A 21,403-nucleotide genomic window follows, 5' to 3' on the forward strand; every position below is an offset into this window, starting at 1 on the left:
ACAGTGTTGGGCATTTAGTTATTCTAATTTTTATTTTCTGGTTGTATTGATTCTTTTTTGTTATACAGTGCCATTTGTTTATTCCCTATTACAGTTCTTGAGTACAAGACTACTTTGTTTGATATAAGCATAGCTTCTGCCAGACCTGTACAAGTATCCTAAATAGTTAAATGATCGCTACCCTTTCCTAATATCTTGATAAAAATGCGGAATGGCGGGCCTGACTTCAAAGTCATTATAAAATGTAAAGGGTTTATCTTAGAAGCCCGGAATCTGCATGATTTAATAGATTTTCAAAATTGAATACAGAATATTTGCGATTCAAATATCTGCTTCTTACGAATTTCATTTCTGCATACATTTTGTCAGAATCTTCATTGAGACAACATTGGAAAGGGCTGCAATCATTGGTTAATATGCACATGAGTCTCTGTAGTATTTCTATGGTGAGTAAGTCCAAGTATAGGCCTTCACACTAGACCAAGTTTTAACAAAAATTATTTATTAGAGAGAAAGAGAATGCATGAGTGAACAAGAAAGTGTTACCTTCAACAGAATGATTCACTCTCCAAAGGGCTGCAACAGCTAGGGCTGGGTCCAGGCTGAAACGAGGAGCTAGGAGCTCATGCCATGTTTCCTCTAGGGGCTCCAGTACTTTAAGCATCTGCTTTTTTCTCGGAGGTCTGATCAGATGTGAGGTAGCTGAACTGGAATTGGCACTTCTTCCTGGGATGCTGGGCTTGCACACGGTGGCATAGTTTGCTGTGCCACAATGCTGGCCCCTAATCTACAGGAAAGTTTCACTCCGTTTTCCCATATTTTTCTCCCATATTATGTTCTCTGATATCCACTTGCATTCTCAAGTAAATTGTTTTTGTCTTGCGTTAATTCCTTCTGTTATTTTACTAAGGGTGATTTCCAGTTGTGCTTAGAAGTGTTGTTAGATCAGTAGTGTGCAGATGAGTCCAATGATAAACTAACAGGGTGATATTGATAAAAAGCAGATTCAAAGAAGCCAGTTTCAGATGGATCATGACATAAAAGTGCCACAAGCTATATCCCACAAGAGAAGTGATCTGCTTCAGTCTCAAGGGATTGGATTCAGGATCACTCAGGAACTGGGTATCTGGCCAAAAAGAGGAGTTATAACTAAAAGTTTTATGTATTAGATACCTTGTGCTTGTCACACTTAATGTGTGCACCATGCACAACAGACACAGGAGCATCACTTTGATCGAAGAAGAAGGTTTCGATGCACCAGTCATTTGCCAAATGTGTATATTTTACACTTTTTTTGGTTATGATTTCAGAGACTTTTCCTTTAATGTTCCTTCTGTTGAAATATAGTCATTAATATCATCAGCAGGTGCAACATTCAATAGTAATTGTAAAAAACAAGTGATGTTGTTAAAATATGTACAGTCCAAATTAAAGTGACCAAATGGCAAATAAAACACAAGTCCGCTGAGGATGAAAAGAAGAACATAAATATGGCTCATAGTGGCAGACTTGATTATTGGAGTCAATACTAAGAACAAGGACATGGCTAAGGTTCCAAACACAAGAGGCAGACGCACCTAAAAACAAAAGCAAACCAGAATTAGAAAAGAATTGAAGACTATAAAAGCAATATAATAAAACATTACCAATATTTACTAATATTATAAAATACTTCTAGTTAGCTAAAGGATAAAGAAAAATTAAGTAGTTCTTTAGTATCTACTGGGAAACTTAATAGGGACTAAAAGAGCAGATTTGAACTTTTACTTTACAGTTTTATCTGCTTTGCTGAACTAGCTTTTTCATCAGTCCATGCCATTTGTTCAGTAAAATTTTTTTGGATTAATACATTCTGAAACGCTTAGTGTTATTAGAACAAAGGATTTTTGAGCCATATACTTATTTTTATATTTTTCTATCTTCCTGTCCTTTAACTTATTCTTATATCTTTGCATGATTCTTGTTTGGAGCACGTTTTGATAGCAAATGTTCTTAGAATTTGACACATTTTCTGTAACCCATTTAAGTCCTTTAAAATGGGACTTAATTTTGCATGCCTTTCAAAGTATTTTGGACAATTAAAATATAAGTGTGTACACTGAAGGGCAAAGGCATTTACAGCTGTACACAGTTGAGCTGAGAAGCCTGAGAAATAGTTGGCAAACTCAATTCCTTTAAAGGGGATTTAAGCTACCATCTTAAAAAGGCACTCAAATATTCGCTGATCCTGGCCTTGGTTCAACTCTTTCGCTGAGATGTAGGGCAGACATTATGCACCACATTGAGTCTCTTCATGACTCAGACTTCAGTAGTTGTATTTTGAGTACTGCAATAGATCTAAATTCTGCCTTGTTTAACAAGGAGGAATTTTGCACACAATCTATCCTGAATTTCAATTAGAAAATTAAGAAGTTTGTGGACCAATAAACAAAAAAATCCATACTCTGGACTAAAGGTTCCTAAAAAGGGGTTCACAAAGATGTTTACTTGTCGATAGTGGAAGATATACTATAAGTTAACAGAGGCACTTAATTTAAATAGATGAATAAAATATATTTTTTTTCTTGTGATTTAATTTACCTTGTAAGGCCTGGGCAGGTTGGGCTCCTGGTATCTTAGTTTAAGTAAACCTATCATCATTAGTCCTAGTTCAATCCAGTTGGTGAATCCTATATAGTTTATTAAGAGAATTAAATCTGAGGGAATCACTAGGATGGAGGCAAAGATGAGCCTGAGAATCACAGCCACAACTGGGCAGGAATAGATATTGAGAGTTGAGAGAATGAACGGGAGCTGACGCTCTTGGCTCGCAACATATAACACTCGTGCTGAGGAGAACAGAGTACAATTAAGGGAGCTAAAGATGGAGGAAGAAACACCAAGAGAAATGACCCATTGCATGGAAGGAATTATTCTGTTCATCCACGTGACTGCAACAGCATCTACAAAAGCAAAACCAGAAAAGCCACTGGTTATATGACTGGTGTGACATTCGTGACATACAAAACTTTCAAAAGAATAATTAGCAAAGACAAACATCAGAAGAGTTTTTATCAAAATAAGCTGCCTTTTATCAAAACAAGCAAGTTTATTTTCACTCTTGCTTTTTCAAATCTGTGTATTAGATTTGTCGAATGGGTTTTTATGACCTCATAGGCTCATAAAATGATTTTTGTCTTTAATGTATTAATATGACATAAAACCTTGGATTTCTTTTTTTTTTTTTAAAGATTTATTTATTTATTTATTGGAAAGTCAGATATACAGAGGAAGATCTTCCATCCGATGATTCACTCCCCATGTGAGTGCAACGGCCGATGCTATGCCGATCTGAAGTCAGGATCCAAGAACTTTTTCCGGGTATCCCACATGCGGGTGCAGGGTCCCAAGGTTTTGGGCTATCCTCAACTGCTTTCCCAGGCCAGAAGCAGGGAGCTGGATGGGAAGTGGAGCCACTGGGATCAGAACCGGCGCCCATATGGGATCCCGGGGTGTTCAAGGCAAGGACTTTAGCCGCTAGGCCACGCCGCCGGGCCCAAAACCTTGGTTTTTCAAATATTAAACTAACCTTGATTTCTGGAATAAATCTCACTTGGTCATGATAGATAACTTTCTTATTTGTTACCAGATATGGTTTACTAAGGTTTTCAATAATTTTTGCATTGTTGTTCGGGAAATTTGTGCAATTTTCTTTCCTTGTGAAAATAATAATAATTCTGATTTGGACACCAGGATTATATTGTTCCAATAAAGTGAGTTATAAAATATTCATTTTGCACTTGCAGAGTTTGTATGGCACAGATTGTCTTTGTACTAAGCTGTGTATCAGAGGTATTGTACTATGAACAGTCATGGGCAATACCATGTAAGTGTCTCCATCTGAAATAAGGGAAAAGTTGTATATTGTGTTATCTAATCAAGTTAGTATCTCCCACCAGAGAAAAGGGCAGGAAGCCATTCTGTCCACTATAAAAAATCCCAGTTGCCTAGGCTTGAACTTCCTCTACTGTCATTTGTGATTGCTACCTGGTTTTCATTGCTTTATTCTGTGGGATTGAGATTTAGGGAATCAATGGGAAAATAACTAATGCAATTCTGGTAAATTCATCATCAGCATTTATTTACCTTTGCACCAGCAGCATGTGACTTGCAATTAGGGGCAAATCTCACACATTTCAAAGTTACTGAGAACCTTGCGTGAACTCCTTGATCCTTCGGCATTTGAGATGTGATTTAATTGTGAATATGAGTGATTTCCTCAAGTTCCCACAGGCTGCTGAATTCTCATTTGACTTCAACATGATTAAAGAACATACATGCTAAAATTTCAATCTTCAGGTTTTTTTTAAAGATTTATTTACTTTGGCCTAGTGGTTAAAGTCCTCACCTTGCACTCGCTGGGACCCCATATGGGTGCTGGTTCTAGTCCTGGCAGCCCCGTTTCCCATCCATCTCCCTGCTTGTGGCCTGGGAAAACAGTTGAGGATGCCCAAAGCCTTGGGACCCTGCACCCGTGTGGGAGACCTAGAGGGGATTCCGGGCTCTTGACTTCAGATTGGTGCATTTCTGGTCATTGTGGACACCAGGGACTGAATCATTGATTGGAAAATCTTCCTTTCTGTCTCTCCTCCTTTCTGTCTATCTTCTTTCCCATAAAAATAAAAAGAAAATATTTGCCTTTATTGGAAAGGCAGATATACTGAAAGGAGGAGAGTGACCGCAATGGTTGGAGCTGAGCCAGTCTGAAGCCAGGAACCTGGAGCTTTTTCCTGGTCTTCTATACAGGTACAGTGTCTCAAGGCTTTGGGCCGTCCTCGGCTGCTTTCCCAGGCTACAAGCAGGGAGTTAGGTGGGAAGCTGGGCCACCAGAATAAGATCTGGCACCTATATGAGATCCCGGCTAGTGCAAGGTGAGGACTTAAACATTAGGCTATTGCACCAGACTGTAAACAAATAATTTTAATATGATACTTAAATTCTTTTGTTGATTCTTATCTTGATCAATTTTTTTTCTTAGTGGTTGTTTTGATGTTATACAATATGTACCACTAAATTTATCAAAATTCATTCCAAGTTAATTTGGGGGGGGGGCAGTGTTGTGGTACTGTGGATGAATATGTTTGCAATGGCAGCATCCTGTATGGATGTTAGTAGTATCTAGGTTGCTCTACTTCCAATTCAGCTTCCTGGTAATGACCTGGGAAAGGCAGCAGAGGACATATAAGTACTTGAGCTTCTGTTAGTTTTGTGAAATTTCTGGAAGAAGCTCCTGGGTCCTGGCTTCTGGCTGTCCCAGCCCTGGCTGTCTCAGCCATCTGGGTAGTGAACCAATGGGTGTAGAAGGCCTCCCTGTTCCTTTCTGTAACTCTGAATTTCAAAGAAATCATTTTGTTTTAAATTAGTTCGTTCTTATGTCTAGTAAAATGCAGCAACTTTTTTCCAATATAGGTAATTTCTTTCTCTTTCCTTTATGCTATTTTTGCATATATGTTACATCTCAATAGTTTTAAAAGACTGCACATCTTTTTTTTAGAATTATTGCCTTACCCACTTTCCTTTACACCTTAATCAAATATGTAAGAATTATCAGATAATTTATATAATTAAAAAACTAATTCTTTTTTTTTAAAGATTTATTTTATTTTTATTGGAAAGGCAGACATACAGAGAGGAGAGACAGAGAGGAAGATCTTCCATCCGATGATCCACTCCCTAAGTGAGCACAACAGCCAATGCTATGCCGATCCGAAGCCAGGAGCCTCTTCCGGGTCTCCCACACGGGTGCAGGGTCCCAAGGCTTTGAGCTGTCCTCTACTGCTTTCCCGGGCCACAAGCAGGGAGCTGGATGGGAAGCGGGATGCCGGGATTAGAATCGGCGCCCATATGGGATCCCAGGGCGTGCAAAGCAAGGACCTTAACCACTTGTGCCACCGCGCCGGGCCCAAAAAACTAATTCTTATCTTAAATAATTTAGACATTTTACAAAATTAAATGTAGAAAAGAGAAATGTATACAGAAATATACTGAGACTTACCTACATTTGCTGGCATTCACCAAAAAAATTCATGGAAAATGAAATTAAAAGATAAATTCATTTTGGTGCAAATTTTTTTGTAATACAAATTTTTCGTGATTTGCGTTTTTCATGAACTTTTCCAAGATTCCTTGTGTGCACAGATTTCTAAAATTTTCTGCACCAAGTAAGTTTATATTTTAACTTCATGTTGCGTGAACTTTCTCAAATACTCTCATATCTACTGTTTGTGTTACTCTCTGGTGATCCAAGTTACTTTTTGTCAGCCTGAAGCATTTTCTTTAGTACTTTTTTTTAGTAGCGCAGATCTTCTAGCAGTGAATTCTCTCAAATTTTGTTAATATGATAATATTTTTATTTTATATATTCATTTTGAAGGATATTTTTACTGTATTATTGTCTTGGTTGACATTTTCGTTTCAGCATTTTACTATTCAACTACATTTTGCTCTCTTTTTTTCCTTTTAAAATAAACTTATTGCTTTCCTGTATGTAACAAAATGATTTCTCTTTGCCTTTGCTTTGGGTTTTATTAAAGTTTGGCTTTGATATATATGTTTGCTGTTCTTTATGTTGTTGTGTCACAGATCCATTTTGTTTTGGATTTACTTATAATTTTTAATGAATTCTCAGACTTTCTCAGTGATTATTTTTTATATATTTTCTTGTAGTTCCTTTTCCATTTTCTTTTCTGTTTCCCCCCTTCCCACCCTTGCTCCTCCATCCCTTCCTCTTTCTCTCCTTGTTTCTCTCATTTTCTTTCTTTCTTTCTTTCTTTCTTTCTTTCTTTCTTTCTTTCTTTCTTTCTTTCTTTCTTTCTTTCTTTCTCTCTTTCTTTTCTTTTCTTTCCTTTTTTTTCTCTCTCTCTCTCCCTCTTTCTGTTTCTTTCTTTCTACTCAAAAATCCATTTTACCTATTGTCAAAGCCACTGTTGTATTTATAGTTTAACTGTGAAATTAAGATCTTAATTCTTTACTTAGAAACTTATTCAGCTATTTATCTGAACAGGAAGATAGGAAGGGAACAAGTGAAGAGAGAGAGGTTTTTCATTTGTTGGTTCAGCCCTCAGATACCTGTTCTGGCTGAAGCAGTGCTGGACCACAGTCAGAACCCACAAGCTCCATTTGGATCCCCATGGGAGTGGTAGGAACCCAGGTAGTTTCTAGCATCAGCTGCCTCCTTTGAACATCATACATTATAAACGAGCTGTGTGTTCAGTGAAAGAAAAAGTTAAGCACTTGAACTCCCCACTCCTATAGATTTGCAGGATGCTCCTATAGAAAAAGCATAAATGTTCCATTTCCTGTGGTCAGATGTTAACCAAGAGCACTCACAATATTCTTTAAGGTATATGTTTCCAGGTTATTTGACTAGTTTCCTCATATTTTATTTAAATTAAATTAATTTATTCTACTTTTTCCATTTTCCAATTATATTATCCATATTCCTGTTGCTTGGTTTTAATGTTCAGTACATGCTGAAAACCATAGATTGCATAGGTCTTTTAAAACGCTAAGTATGGCCTGCCATATTAGCTTAACTGACTAATCCTCCACCTCTGAGTGAGGCATCCAATATGGGCAGTGTTTGTGTCCTTGCTGCTTCACTTCTGATCCAGCTCCCTGCTTGTGACAGTGGATCACCCAATGCCTGGGAATCCTGCACCTCCGGGAGACCCAGAAGAAGCTCCTGGCTCCTAATTTCAGACTGACTCAGCTCTGGGATGTTGCAGCCAGGTGGGGAGTGAGCCAGTGGATGAAAAATCTTGCTGTCTCTCCTCTCACTGCATATCTGCCTTTCCAACAAAATATATAAGTAAGCCTTAAAAAGATGTTAGCACTAAAGAAGTGAATAACCGTGACAGGAACCATTTTAGCACAAACTTCCTAAAGCAAAATAGAAAGAGCTATTGTGTTGGAGACCCCCTTTTTGTGGGGGGGGGGGTGAGAGGAAAGAGCGGATCTTCCCTCTTGCTGTAGCCATACCTGAAGACATGATTTCCTTTGGAGTCAAGACTGTTAGGTAGGAAATGTTAACCAACAAGTAGATCACTGCCACAAGTGTCAGTGCGGTCATCACACATCTGGAAATATTTACACTAGGGTTTTTAAGTTCTCCTAAGAAAAAAGAAAGAAGTTACTTCCCTGTCTTATTGCCTTTGAAAATGATTTCACTATGACATGCAATAAAAACAAAATAAATAAGAAAAAAAATAAGAGCTCATTTGATCTTCTTCTTTTTTTTTCATGGAATGTTTACTATGGTCCTGCTAATTGCTGGTTTAGTATATTAGGATTGTGTTAAATTCTGGAATCTCAATTCTGTATTCCTAATGCTCAACACGAGCTTCTCATCAAGAAAAGATTTATATATGAGTAATCTTGAATACGAGACAGGAATCGGAGCTAACCTCCGCTTTTCTTTCTTCTTTTTTTAAAGATTTATTTTATTGTTATTGCAAGGTCAGACATACAGAGAGGAGGAGAGATAGAGATAAAGCTTTTCCATCTGTTGATTCACTCCCCAATGGCAGGTGCTTCACCTGCTGTTCTCAACTGCTTTCCCAGGCCACAAGCAGGGAGGGAGCTGGAAGGGAAGTGGGGCTGCCAGGATTAGAACCTGTGCTCATATGGGACGGTGGCCCTTTAAAGGCGAGAACCTTAGCCTCTAGGCCACAGTGCTGGGCCCTTAAGCTCCACTTTCCTAACAGCGAAACAGCTGAGATGATAATTTGATCGCAATACTTACCACATTAGAGTGAACGTCCCTGCTTGTTTTACTACCTGGATTAAATCTGACTAAGTAAATCTTGGGTCAGACTTGAGTGTATATTTTCAACCTCAAAGCTGACACAAGTGTTTAAGTATTTGAAAAACAAAGGATTATATTAACATTCAATAGTACTCCATCAGAATAATCTACATGCATTTAAGAGTAATTTGTAAAATGGCCATAATACATTAGAAAAATGTATGTATATGTACTTATCTAAACCTTGAGATGTAAAAAGTTTTGAATACAAAAACAAAGAAACAAGGAAAGGAGTGATAGCTTGCGTACTATCAGCGTTAAGATCACAGTCTTAAAATTTTTCTGAACAAAATTAAAAAGCAAAGCACAAACTGGAAATTATTGTCTGCCTACAAAGAAGAAATAGAAATGAATATTTGCAAAACTCTTCTTTGTCTTGGTCAATGAATAATAAGTGGGTTGTAGCATTGAGATTTTTATTTCCACAAACTCAAGTAGAAAAAGAATGAGAAGCATATGATAGTTTCAAATGGAGTCATTTCAATTCACAATAACAAGTATATTTGTAGAGCCTTTCTGGAGGGCATTTTGATGATATTTCTCCAGGTTTTTCTTAATATTTGTAATTGTCATTTGATAACTTTCAACTTTTTATAATAAAGCAGTGAAAGATAAAGCAAGGATTGATATAGAAGAATGACTGCAGAAGTAAGTATGAAATTGAAAGGAAAATCTGGAAAGAACTCTAGGATGCACTAATGGGAAAATGAGAAAATAATGATAAAATATTAATGCGATAGAATACTGTGCTTTCTTTAAATCTATTGATATTCTGTAACAGGTGAAATTGCTACTTGATATCTAAAGGGAATAAGTTATAAGATTTTGTGTGTAATATAATTTCCACATGTGTGTAGTACATGCAAGATGACTGACTATAGATGATGTTTTTTGTATTTAACATGTTTCCTCCGATGAGAGTCTATTATTATAATTAAGAAATACAAACTCTTAAAATATTTGTTTCATGAAAAGAATTTCAGTTGCCAGTCATTATGTTGCTAAAGTTTTATGTGCACTTTTTTCAATACATAGAAAATACACCATCCTTTGTTTTTTCCAGTCATAAAACCCCAGGTGTAGAGTGCCTGTAGTAACATTAACAGAGAAACACATGAAGCTAAAACAGTACAGTTTTCTTTCTTAGAATAAGGTGCTGATTGCTATGCATATATAGCTTAACCGTGCTTTTAAGTGAAAAAAAAAAAAGTCACTTTACCTGCTATTCCAACAAGAATCCCCCAGCCTGAATATGCATATAATCCTTGGAGGAAGGCTTCTGCGATCTGCGAAGCATCTGGAACGTCAGCATCAAAAGCATTCTCAAACCTAGCTAAGTTTTCTTTTCTTCCTCTTACTAACAGCACAACTCCAGTTACAGATACAAAGCAGAGAACTGTCATTTTTACTAGTGTAGTGACAGTCTGAAACCAGGCCACCTCTTTCACTCCTCGAGCATTCAGAATTCCCAAACACCATAAAATGGCCAACGCTAAACATTTCTTTGGCATCTCAGGAACCAAGCAACCAGAAAAGAATGGCTGTAAAATATACCCTGCTAGCAACAAGCCCCGTGCAGCCAGGCTTGCGGGGGTACTAAATAGACTAATCCAGAGATAGAAGAAACCAATGATGGATCCAAGAGATCTTTTAAGGAAATAATACTGTGCACCACTTCGAGGGAAGGTTGTGCCCAGCTCTGCATAACTTAGAGCAGCTATCATGGACACAATGGCACAGGCAGCCCAAATAATTAGAGAGATCCCCACATTAAGTGAAGTAAATTTTAGCACCCCTTTAGGAGCAATAAATATCCCAGCTCCTATTATGATGCTGAATAAAAAAATTGTTCCATGGAAATATCCTATTACTCGTTGAAGCTGAGCACTTTCCCCCTTCTTCATTTTTGTAAACCCAAATCTTAATTCTCAAAGCTTTTAGTTTTCCTTCAGTTCTATGCTTCTGAGATGCTTGCTGAAATCTCCTTGTGGTTGTGTGTTTTGCTTTTTTTTTTCCTCTCTCTTGAATAATGTTTTGTTACAACCCCTAACATTAAAAAAAAATTAACTTGTCAGTTAATTATGCTGAACTTCTTGACATTTAATATTAGCTAAAGCGTTTTCTATGTTAGGCATTTTAACAGTTACGGTCAATTAAACAAGTTAGATACAGCTAATTGAAAGTGAGCTAATTGAAAATTCTGTCAGGTTGCTTCTGTGGATGGTAATTTCATTACTTTTGACCCTTCATGGAGTTATTTCATTAAGACTGTACCATGAGGAAGTTTGCTTGTAAAGAACGACAAAAAAAAAAAAAAAGAGCTAGGTTTGAATCACATGTTAGCAAACCTTTAAACACATATCTGACATAAGCAACTGTATGTCACCAATTTCCCATCATTTAAAAAAAGTGGATCTAATAGTTCCTTTTGCGAACTAGAATGTATGAGGTAGTTTATGTCTAAAATAAATATTAATTAAAAGCTCCTGCTACTATTCCTTATAATATACACAAAGTCCTCCTAAATGCAAGTTTTTTGTTGTTGTTTATTCTCATTATTACTGTTTATAGTGTGTGAGTCTTCAGCTTCTAAAAGTATTTTCAAAATACTTGGCGGGGGGAATGTGAAGCCTTGGTTAAACTGCAGGTTGGACTGGAATGGCTGGTCCAAGGTCCAGTTGCCCTGCCTCCAGCAGGGTGTGCCCTGGAAGGCAGCAGATGCTGGCTCATTGACTTGGGTTCCAGTCAGCCATGTGGAGTGCTCAGATTGAGTTCTGGGGTCCTGATCACAGCCTGGTCCTTTCTTGGCTGTTGTGAACTTCCGGGAAGTGAATCAATAGCTCATCTGTCTCTTCCTGTATGTCTGGCTCTCAAATAAAATTAAAATTTAAAAACTGACTTTGCAGTTAGTTGCAAAAGGATATTTTCAGCAAGTGCATAACTTAGGACACATATCTATGGCTTTATACTTCCCTTGTCAATATTCTTTCTGAAAATATAAAAGTATTTGTTTACTTTAAAATATTTATTTTATATATTTGAAAGGCAGGGTGAGAGAGAGGAAGAGAGAGAAATATTGCATTTGTTTGCTTACTCCTCAGATGACCACAATATCTAGGGGTAAGCCAGTCTATAATCAGGAGCTTCTTTTTGATTTTTATCTTAATTTTTTGATTTTATGGTACAATTCTGTAGATTCTGGAATTACCCCATTCCCATCCCGGATTGATTTCCCCCATATTGTTATAATAGTGTAGTCCGTCATAAGGAAGCCATCTGGCTTCTGGATTTCCCATGTGGATGCAGGGTCCCAAGCCCTTGGATCATCTCCTATTCCTTTCCCAAGCATACTAGAAAGGAGTTGGATCAGAAAGGACTCAAACCATTGCCCAAATGGGATCCTGGCATCACAGCAGAGAGAGAGAGAGAGAGAAAGAGAATGAGAGAGAGTGAGCAAATGAGTGAGAGGGAGTGAGAGCGTGAGCCTGCCCCTCATGGTTGCCAGCATATTCTGTGAGATAGGAAAAGGGTACATGGTGATGGTTAGGTCCTCTGTGCCCTGGGGAAAGGAGCTACATCCTGGGAAAGGGCTTATTTGGCTGACAGGCAGGTGCATAGTGTTGCATAGAGTGAGCAGCTGTGGCTTCCAGCTCCTGGTTCTAGCTCAGCTACCTGCTTTATCACGTATCAGTTGGACTGGCGACTGTAGTGGTGTTGGGAGATAGGCCGTGAGCATCAGCAGAAGGGCTATGGAATCATGGGTTAAAATGAGCAGTGGAAGACACTGAGGTGAATGGCGGGTGTCACACTGGAAGAACAATGAACCCAGCATCCAGGGAGGATCTGTGCTGCATCCTCCAACCTGCACCTGTGACTTAGAGGAAATTGTGCTGATTCTCAATCTAACTATGGTTGTGATGCTGGGCACAATGAATGGGGATTCCATATGGTTTCATCTAGAAGACAGAGTTTTCTTTAAATCAATGACTCAAAGTGTGTCTAGTGTGGCAGATGCTACACTGGCTGGAGCTGTGCTAATCTGATGCCAGGAGCCATGAGCTTCTTCCAGCTATCCCACGTAGGTGTAGGGTCCCAAGACTTTGGGCTGTCTTCACCTGTTTTCCCAGGCCAGAAACAGGGAGCTGGATGGGAAGTGGAACTGCTGGGATTAGAGCTGGTACGCATATGGGATCTCAGCATGGGCAAGGTGAGGACTTTATATACTAGGCTACTGTGCTCGGCCCAATACACACAGAACTTTCAAGAAGCTATTGAATATACACTCCAATATTCCAATGTCAAAATTTTAGAGTAGTAAAGAACATCTGAAATGGAAAATGTGCAGGAATTACAGCTAAACCATCAGAACATCAAAAGAAAACAAAATATTCAATAAAGAATTCAGAGTACCACAGATGACAAAGATGCTAATAAACATATAAGCCGATCTTGAAGTTCTTTTAATAAAAAGTAAAATCCATTGTTTACGCTGAAGTTGACAAGAATATTGAAGATTTATTACTTAGGGCCCAGGGCTGTAGCCTAGCGGCTAAAGTCTTCACCTCACACTCGCCAGGATCCCATATGGGCACTGGATCTAATCCTGGCAGCCCTGCTTCCCATCGAGCTCCCTGCTTGTGGCCTGGGAAAGCAGTAGAGGATGGGCCAAAGCTTTGTGACCCCGCACCCATTTGGGAGACCTGGAAGAAACTCCTGGCTCTTGGCTTTCTATCGGTTCAGCTCTGGTCATTGCTCTCACTTGGGGAGAGAATCATCGAATGGAAGATCTTCCTGTCTTTCCTCTCTGTACAACTGATTTTGCAATTAAAAATAAAAATATACACATTACTTAACAGTAGCATGGATGCATTTTTAATCTTTACAGCAATCACAAAAGCCAGTGTACAATGTACTATGTGATTTTTATAAAGATGTGATTATTGGAAATGCAAAGTTAGAGAAAGAGTGATAGATTAGAAACACAGGTCCTTTCTCCTGTGGTTCACTCCCCAGGTGTTCACAAGTGTCAGACCAGTGCCAGATCCATCTGAAGCCCGAATCCAGGAGCTTCTTCTGGGTCTGCCATACGGGTGCAGGGGCCCAAGCCCTTTGGCCATCTTCCACTGCTTTGTCAGGCACATTATCAGGGAGCTGGATGCAAAATGGAGCAGCCAAGTCTGGGAGCAGCGTGCCCATGTGGGGTGCCAGTGCCATAGCTGGCAGCTTTACACACCATACCACAGCACTGGCCCCCAATAAATGACATGCTAAATACAGGCAGAGATAAATACATTCACCCAGATTGGACCGTTACACACATGTACTGAAACAATATCTAATATCCCACCAATAGGTTCCATTTATACACATACATAGTGGAAATTTAACAAATATTAAGGAGTGATTTCTGAAAAGTAAATAAAGTGAAAGTGAATGAAAAGAGAAATAAGACAAGAGGAGACAACACAGGCTTAGCAGTACAAAAAGTCATGTGAAGAAAAAATCAGAAAGAAACAGCAAACGGTATAAGTAAAAACAGTATCAGTCCATTAAGTGTCAAGGGATTAACCATTTCAATGGCAAATAATGACTGACTGCATTTTAAAAATCTGCACTCCCTTCGATTTTTAACATGACGCATGTTTTATGTACTCCAAACACCTACAAGAAACACAAAAATGTGATCGTGTTTCCATTCACCCTAATGAGTCCCTATGGCTTCGCCCGTATAGATTCAACTATCTTGTTTTTTTCAGTACTGTAAGGAGAATTGTTGCCTTGATATTGGTGTTGCTCAGACTAATTTCAGAATTGTGCTGAGGCTACTACTGTGTTTAGGAACCAGGATAATGGATTCTTCTCTTGAAAAGAACATCTGCCAGTAACCACGATGTGACTACAGACCTGGAAGCCAACCTCACTCAGGAGCAGCTCACCAGCCGGGGGGGGGGTCTCCACTCTGCCAGGCGACAGGCCGTGGCCAGTGTGCTGGGGATGTATCTCAGGGGAAGTCGTGTCACGGAGTACCATGCTTCTCTCAGGCATAACAAATCCCACTCCTGTTACAAAAACTCAGGGACGAAGTTGGAACTATTCTGTAGACAGTCAACAAACGAGTGTCGCTCTAAGTGCAGAGCCTGTGTAGATCCTGTGCTGCTAAACCTGATAAGATCTGAGTGAAAGAAACGACTGGGCATCTTAGGCTTTTCTCCCATTAACACATTCCAGGATTCCCAAGTTTCTTGTCATTAAAAGCCTCAATGCCATAAATAAATAAATAAATAAATAAATAAGCTTAACGACAAGTTACTACTGTTGCAAAGTAGTGAAAGTGGAACAGCACTGATATCAAACATCTATTGAAGCAAACACCTTTCAAAGGTCATCTCCTGTGCTCAGTATGTGTACATACTTTTACTTTGTATCACTAGCATATGTTGGTCTGCATATTGAACATATTAATACTGGAAAGCAGACTTTTAAAATTAAAATACATTGCCACAATCTACTTAAGAAGATACACACAGATGTGTGCGTTCATCAAGGAGAGAAGCAAGTGTATGTGTGCACTCTCAGATTATGATTTTTATCTTACGTCCATTGGGAAGCAAAGATCACAGGTGCTTGCAGGATGTGTTTTGGGATGGACTGTGTCAGGCCAGGAAAGGTGGAGAGAGTGAAATGGTCACGTCATCCACTCTGCGTTCAGAAGAGAGGGGTCGCTCCCATCCCCACACCATGCCAGTTTTCCTAGGATCTTGTGGAAGAAAGTGGGCTTCATGGAACTGCCCAGGTCCCCATGAGGTGAAGTATGTCCTCTAGGAAGGGTTACATGTTAGAAAGGCAGGTGGAGCTTATCAGGAGCAGGGGAACATGGCATCCAGCTTGACCCTGAGCTAGCTACCTCCTTGTCCCATTTCATTCCCCTTCAGAGATGTCCAACTCTCCATCTCAGGGTTGCTGAAGGGAAGGGTGCAGATTCATCCTGTCTCCTCAGGTTCCTTGCTGCCAACCAGGGCCGTAGGCTTGCCTATTCTGGGCTCAGAACTCTCTTTCATTCACTTGGGGCAGGATTCTCCATCCAAGGCATCTTGAGCCCCTTCTGTCCACAGTGCACCTGTGGCTGCATCTGGAGCCATTTTTGGCTTTCACAGTGGGGGAGAATGGGCTGTGGCTGGCATCCAGGAGCAGAGGCCAGGGATGTTGCAACACGTGGGATAGTACTGTCCAAGGAAGGATGAGCTGAATTTACATCAATAGGTCTGACCCAACTCAGGCCCTGCTGCCTTTGAGGAGGGATCCTGTGGGTGGAGCATGTCTCTGTCTCTCCCTCGCTCTCTGTGACTCTGCCTCTCAAAGAAATGAAAAACAAATCTTAACACAAGTCTATGAGTTCCAGGATTGAAAGAGTTGCTAATTATCCTCTGGGTAATTAATGAACAGTCACTGAGAAATTGGCCTCTTGGTGTCTACTTGGAGAGTTGGGGCTCATCCACATACAAAGTCACAGGGCTCCTTTTCACCATGATGAGCTCCTTTTGCTTTTCAAAAATCAACACCTTCAGATCAATAAGTAGCATCTTGTTTAAGGAAACCTGCACTCTGTAAGGTGCATGTTCCAGACACGCTTCTCAGTCCCAAGTGGGAAAGGGCGACAGAGAAGGATTTTACTTGGTGGTCTTCTTGCTGCGGCCCAAGGAGCTGCCTTTCCTTCCCTCAGCCTGAAAGCCTGCTTGTTCCACCCTGTCCCCGGCAGAATACCCAGCTCCTCTGCTTGCAGCCAGAATTCCAGGAGCAGAAAGGGCAGACATGGGCTGGCCACACTGCTGCTGCTTCTCTGGCCCGCCCTGGGGCTCCTAGGAGCTACCCAGGAAGCACATTGCCCAGTGCCCAGAGCAGTGTGGAGAACACTGAGCTGGCTGAGGAAGCAGCCTAGGCTCACTGGTCTCTTGCCTGCATCCCATGCCTCCATGCAAGAAACGACCTGGCCTGAGGATGCCCTCCCTCGTTTCCACAGCTCAGGGAAACCTCCCTGCTGGAGGGACCTGATTCACAGGAAGCAGGGATTGAAGGCGGAAGCAGGTAGAAAGCATGAGGTCTGCCTGGGTCCTGCAAAGGCCTCTGCATCCCCAGGAGTGGGGCTGCATGGGCAGGTGCCAGGGCGGGAGACAGGGTGAAGCCCAACTCCCTGCAGGCCAGGAGAGCTGGAGCAAGGTCCCCATGCCACTTGGTGAGATGCAGCGTGCAATAAAGGGCCAAGGCACAGAGAGAAGCAGTTCTCTCTGCTCTGGATCTCAGTGGGGAACCCTGGCGCGGCTGCCCCTGTCCACCACGTCAAGCCGCCAGCGCCCCACAGCAGCCAGGGCCCTTCACTGTCATGACCACGGATGCAGCGGGTTCCCCACGCGCCCGGGCACCAGCTCTGCCCCGCGGCCCGCCCGCCTCGCTCCATGCTCGTGCCGCCCTCAACACTCCAACGGAAACGTCTGGGAGCTCCCAAGAGCGTCGAACGCACCCCCTACACTGAACGCTGCCGCAGTTCACCTTGAGGACCAAGGAAGGAACCCAGGCATTCAGTGCAGCTTGACGACTCCTACTCCGGTAGGGGCCCAGCCCCTCGGACCAATCAACCCCACACCCAGTTCCCTACTCCCCACACTCAGTACCCTGCTCCCCACATCCATCTGGTCTCTGAACTGAGTCCACAGGCGGCCGGGGGAAGCTCTCAGAGGCTTCCCCCGCCGCCAGCGGCAGGGGCTCCCACCCCGCAAGGCAAGGCGGGGAGCCCCTTGGCCTCTAAGGGCTCAGCCCTCAATGGGCTCATTCCCAGCTGGCTCCTCTGAGGTCTCCTCAGAGGAAGCCGCCGCCCTAGGCCGCACCCGCTGGACCTGGAGCAGCAGGCCTTGAATTGTTCAGGATGCCTGCTGCCAATGGCCGCCTGGCGCTCCTTGCAGCAGTGCCACGGGCGCTGCAGCAGGGTCTGCAACAGGCCCTGTGGAAGTTGCTGCATTGCCTCTGGGTCCCACTGGCCAGGCCCCTGGCTTGGCTTCAGCAGAGGGCAGCACTAGGCCGCGCCCCAGGGGAGAACTTCCCTACAGGCAGCAATGAGGGGGCACCAAAGCCTGGGGGCAACCCCACAGTCCGCAATGGGCAGGACACACAGGACTACAACACCGAGGACAGTGGCAGTGCCCCTTCTGCCTTTAGGCGCCTTGAAGTCAGTGGAGTCCTGGCTTCCTTTGTGCGCAAGCCTGGACTTCAGGGAAGGACCAGGAATCCTGAAAGACAGAGAAGGGAACCGGCGTTCCCTTTCAGCAAGCACAACCCTAGCACCAGCATCTACAGCTCCACCACGCGGCCCTCGACGCTTCTGGCAACCGGCTCCCGAGCTCCTGTCAGTGCATCACAGGGCAAGACCTTCACGGAACACACTCAGCCGGGCATCCCTGCCACCAGGTTTGCCCACAGGAACATCTCACAAACGAAGGCTGTTGGTTTGGCCAATACTGCATGGAAGGAACAGGATAAGACCCCCAAACAAGGCCAAACCAAACAAAATCCCAGCACCAACTCCTACAGCTCCACCACGAGGCCCTTCAGGCTCATAGCAATCAGGGCCCCAGCTCCTGTAAGGGCATCACAGGGCAGGGCCCACAAGCAAGGCACTCTGAGGGTCGTTCCAGCTTTCAGGGTCCCCTACAGGGATATCCCAGAGGGTAAGGTTGTGGGCAAACCTCTCCAGACACCACATGCCAAGACCCCTGGGGATGGGTGGAAGGACAGGATCCTCTCGTCTACTCAGCACAGCAACAACCGTCAGAAGCCTGAGGGCGAACATGGTGGTAGACTACATGCCAAGACCTGCAAGAGAGCTCAGGTGGCTGGCACCAGAGGCTTCGGAGCAAGAAACAGCAACATAGTGCTGGAGAGACCTGCAGCTAAACCCACCAGTGGACAACATGACAAGAATCCTGACAAAGGCCAGCCAGCAAGCACACGCACATCCAGGGCACCCATCAGGTCAATCCAGGAGAAGAGGAATACTACAGGTGCTCATGCCCTAGCACCACATGTGAAAACAGCCAATCAAGACACACAGGGAATGAGAACCCACCTGAAAGACCAGGAAGAGAGACTCTTCCAGCCCACAGTGTACAGAAAAATCTCCCTGGAGAGTGTGGGAACTCATGACCTGCTTTCACAAACCATGACCACTGAGGCAGGGCGACGAGCTCGTCTCCCAGCCACCAGGACTTACATATCTACAAGGAATAGGAAAATCCTGCAGGAGAAGTCAGTGGCAACCCCTGCTCTGCAGCCTAAGGTCAAGACACCCGGTAAACACCTGCAGGCTGGTGTCCAAGAGTCCAAGGTATTCCACAGGGACAGCAGGCAGAAGAGAAAGGCTGCAGCTGAATCCGAATATACGGCAGAACACGCAGAACTGTCTGAGGGAGGCCAAGATAAATCTCCCACTTATCAAGGCCCCTCCTGGGCCATGCCAAAACGGAGGGTCATGGGCTCACCCTCCGGGGCACAACATGTGCACAACTCAGGCACACAGGTCAGAGCCCCCAAATCCAGCAAGCTCAGCAACACTGTGCACAAGAAGACCATGGGCAAACTCTCCAGGCTGTCCTTTGCAAAAACGCCCAAGAAACACCTGAGGGCTGCTGCCCCTGCACCCAGGGAGCAGCACAGACACACTGACCTGACCAAGAACAGTGTGGGCATCTCTGCCTCGGCACCTCTGGTGAAGACTGTTGAGGAAGGCCCGCAGGCAGAAAGCAACAACCTGGAGGGCCTGCCAGCAAGGGCCCCCACATGCCCAGAGCTCAGCTATACTGCCCAGGATGAGACTACAGGTGCCTCTGGCCTGGCACCACAGGCCGAGCAACCCCAGGAAAAACTGCAGGCTGGCTCCACAGCCTCCACTGCACTGCACAAGAACACCCAGTCTAAGAAGAAGGCGATTGGTAACCTTGCCTGTGGACCCCAGGACAAGAGAACCGATGAAGTCTCCCAGGACAGTGCCACAGTGTCTGTGAAAAAAAGCCCCATGCCGCAGGACACAATTGTGGAGGACTGGTCCTCGGCACCATTAGCTGATATCTCGGAGGGAGGTCCTGAAGAAGAAAAGGCCACCCTACAAGGCCAGGAAGAGAGGGCTTACACCTCTCCACAAGACAGCAAAATCCTGCAGGGGAAGTCAGTGGCAACCCCTGCTCTGCAGCCCCAGGTCAAGACACCTGGCAAACACCTGCAGGCTGCTGTCCCAGACTCCAAGGCATCGCACAGGGACAGCAGGCGGAGGAGAAAGGCTGCAGCTGAATATGCCAGTATGGCACAACATGCAGACCTATCTGAGGGAGGTCATGACGAATCTCTCGCTTCTCAAGGCCCCTCCTGGGCCATGCCAAAACGGAGGGTCATGGGCTCACCCTCCTGCGCACAACATGTGCACAACTCAAGCACACAGGTCAGAGCCCCCAAATCCAGCAAGCTCAGCAACACTGTGCACAAGAAGACCATGGGCAAACTCTCCAGGCTGTCCTTTGCAAAAACGCCCAAGAAACACCTGAGGGCTGCTGCCCCTGCACCCAGGGAGCAGCACAGACACACTGACCTGACCAAGAACAGTGTGGGCATCTCTGCCTCGGCACCTCTGGTGAAGACTGTTGAGGAAGGCCCGCAGGCAGAAAGCAACAACCTGGAGGGCCTGCCAGCAAGGGCCCCCACATGCCCAGAGCTCAGCTATACTGCCCAGGATGAGACTACAGGTGCCTCTGGCCTGGCACCACAGGCCGAGCAACCCCAGGAAAAACTGCAGGCTGGCTCCACAGCCTCCACTGCACTGCACAAGAACGCTCAGTCTAAGAAGAAGGCAATTGGTAACCTCGCCTGTGGACCCCAGGACAAGAGAACCGATGAAGTCTCCCAGGACAGTGCCACAGTGTCTGTGAAAAAAAGCCCCATGCCGCAGGACACAATTGTGGATGATTCGTCCTCGGCACCATTTGCCGATATCTCGGAGGGAGGTCCTGAAGAAGAAAAGACCACCTTACAAGGCAGGGATGAAAGTGGCGACACCTCTGCAGATAAGACCAAAATCCCACAGGACAAGGCTGTGGGAGCTCCTGGCCTAGAGCCACAGATCATGACACCTGATGTAGGCCCACGGGCTCCGATCCCGGCCTCCAGTGAGTTGCACAGCAACTCTCAACTTGACAAGGCAGTGGAGGGTGACCTCGCACACTCACCTCATGGACAGAAAGTCCAGACAGTCTCCCAGACCAGTGCCACTGTCTCTAAGGAAAAAAGCCGCAGGACACAGGAGACAGTTGTGGATGACTCGTCCTCGGCACCATTAGCCGATATCTCAGAGGGAGGCCTGCAGGAAAGAGAGACCTCCCTGCAAGGCCGGGAAGAGAGGGCTTACACCTCTCCACAAGACAGCAAAATCCTGCAGGGGAAGTCAGTGGCAACCCCTGCTCTGCAGCCCCAGGTCAAGACACCTGGCAAACACCTGCAGGCTGCTGTCCCAGACTCCAAGGCATC

General features: G+C 43.8%; 1 protein-coding gene across 1 annotated transcript; it reads right to left on the reverse strand.

The window, feature by feature from the left end:
• Positions 1 to 1,298: 1,298 nt before the first annotated feature.
• LOC121164712 (solute carrier family 7 member 13-like) lies at positions 1,299 to 10,749 on the reverse strand. Its single transcript, XM_040992911.1, has 4 exons — positions 10,065 to 10,749; positions 8,020 to 8,151; positions 2,581 to 2,942; positions 1,299 to 1,577 (listed from the first exon to the last, which is right to left on the reverse strand). Exons 1-4 carry the CDS (start codon positions 10,747 to 10,749, stop codon positions 1,299 to 1,301), a joined length of 1,458 nt encoding a protein of 485 aa, XP_040848845.1.
• Between the last annotated feature and the right edge of the window lie 10,654 nt (positions 10,750 to 21,403).

This window comes from Ochotona curzoniae, unplaced genomic scaffold, assembly GCF_017591425.1.
Source record: "Ochotona curzoniae isolate NIBS_2020 unplaced genomic scaffold, NIBS_Ocur_1.0 contig_1071, whole genome shotgun sequence".
NCBI classification, from domain to species: Eukaryota; Metazoa; Chordata; class Mammalia; order Lagomorpha; family Ochotonidae; genus Ochotona; species Ochotona curzoniae.

Coding starts and splice junctions, on each gene's coding strand:
- LOC121164712 (XM_040992911.1), bottom strand. CDS start 10,749: ATGAAGAAGGGGGAAAGTGCTCAGCTTCAACGAGTAATAGGATATTTC. Junction 8,152..10,064: donor GATTCTTGTTGGAATAGCAG/GTAAAGTGACTT, acceptor CTTTTTTCTTAG/GAGAACTTAAAAACCCTAGT. Junction 2,943..8,019: donor AAAGGAAATCATGTCTTCAG/GTATGGCTACAG, acceptor TTGCTTTTGTAG/ATGCTGTTGCAGTCACGTGG.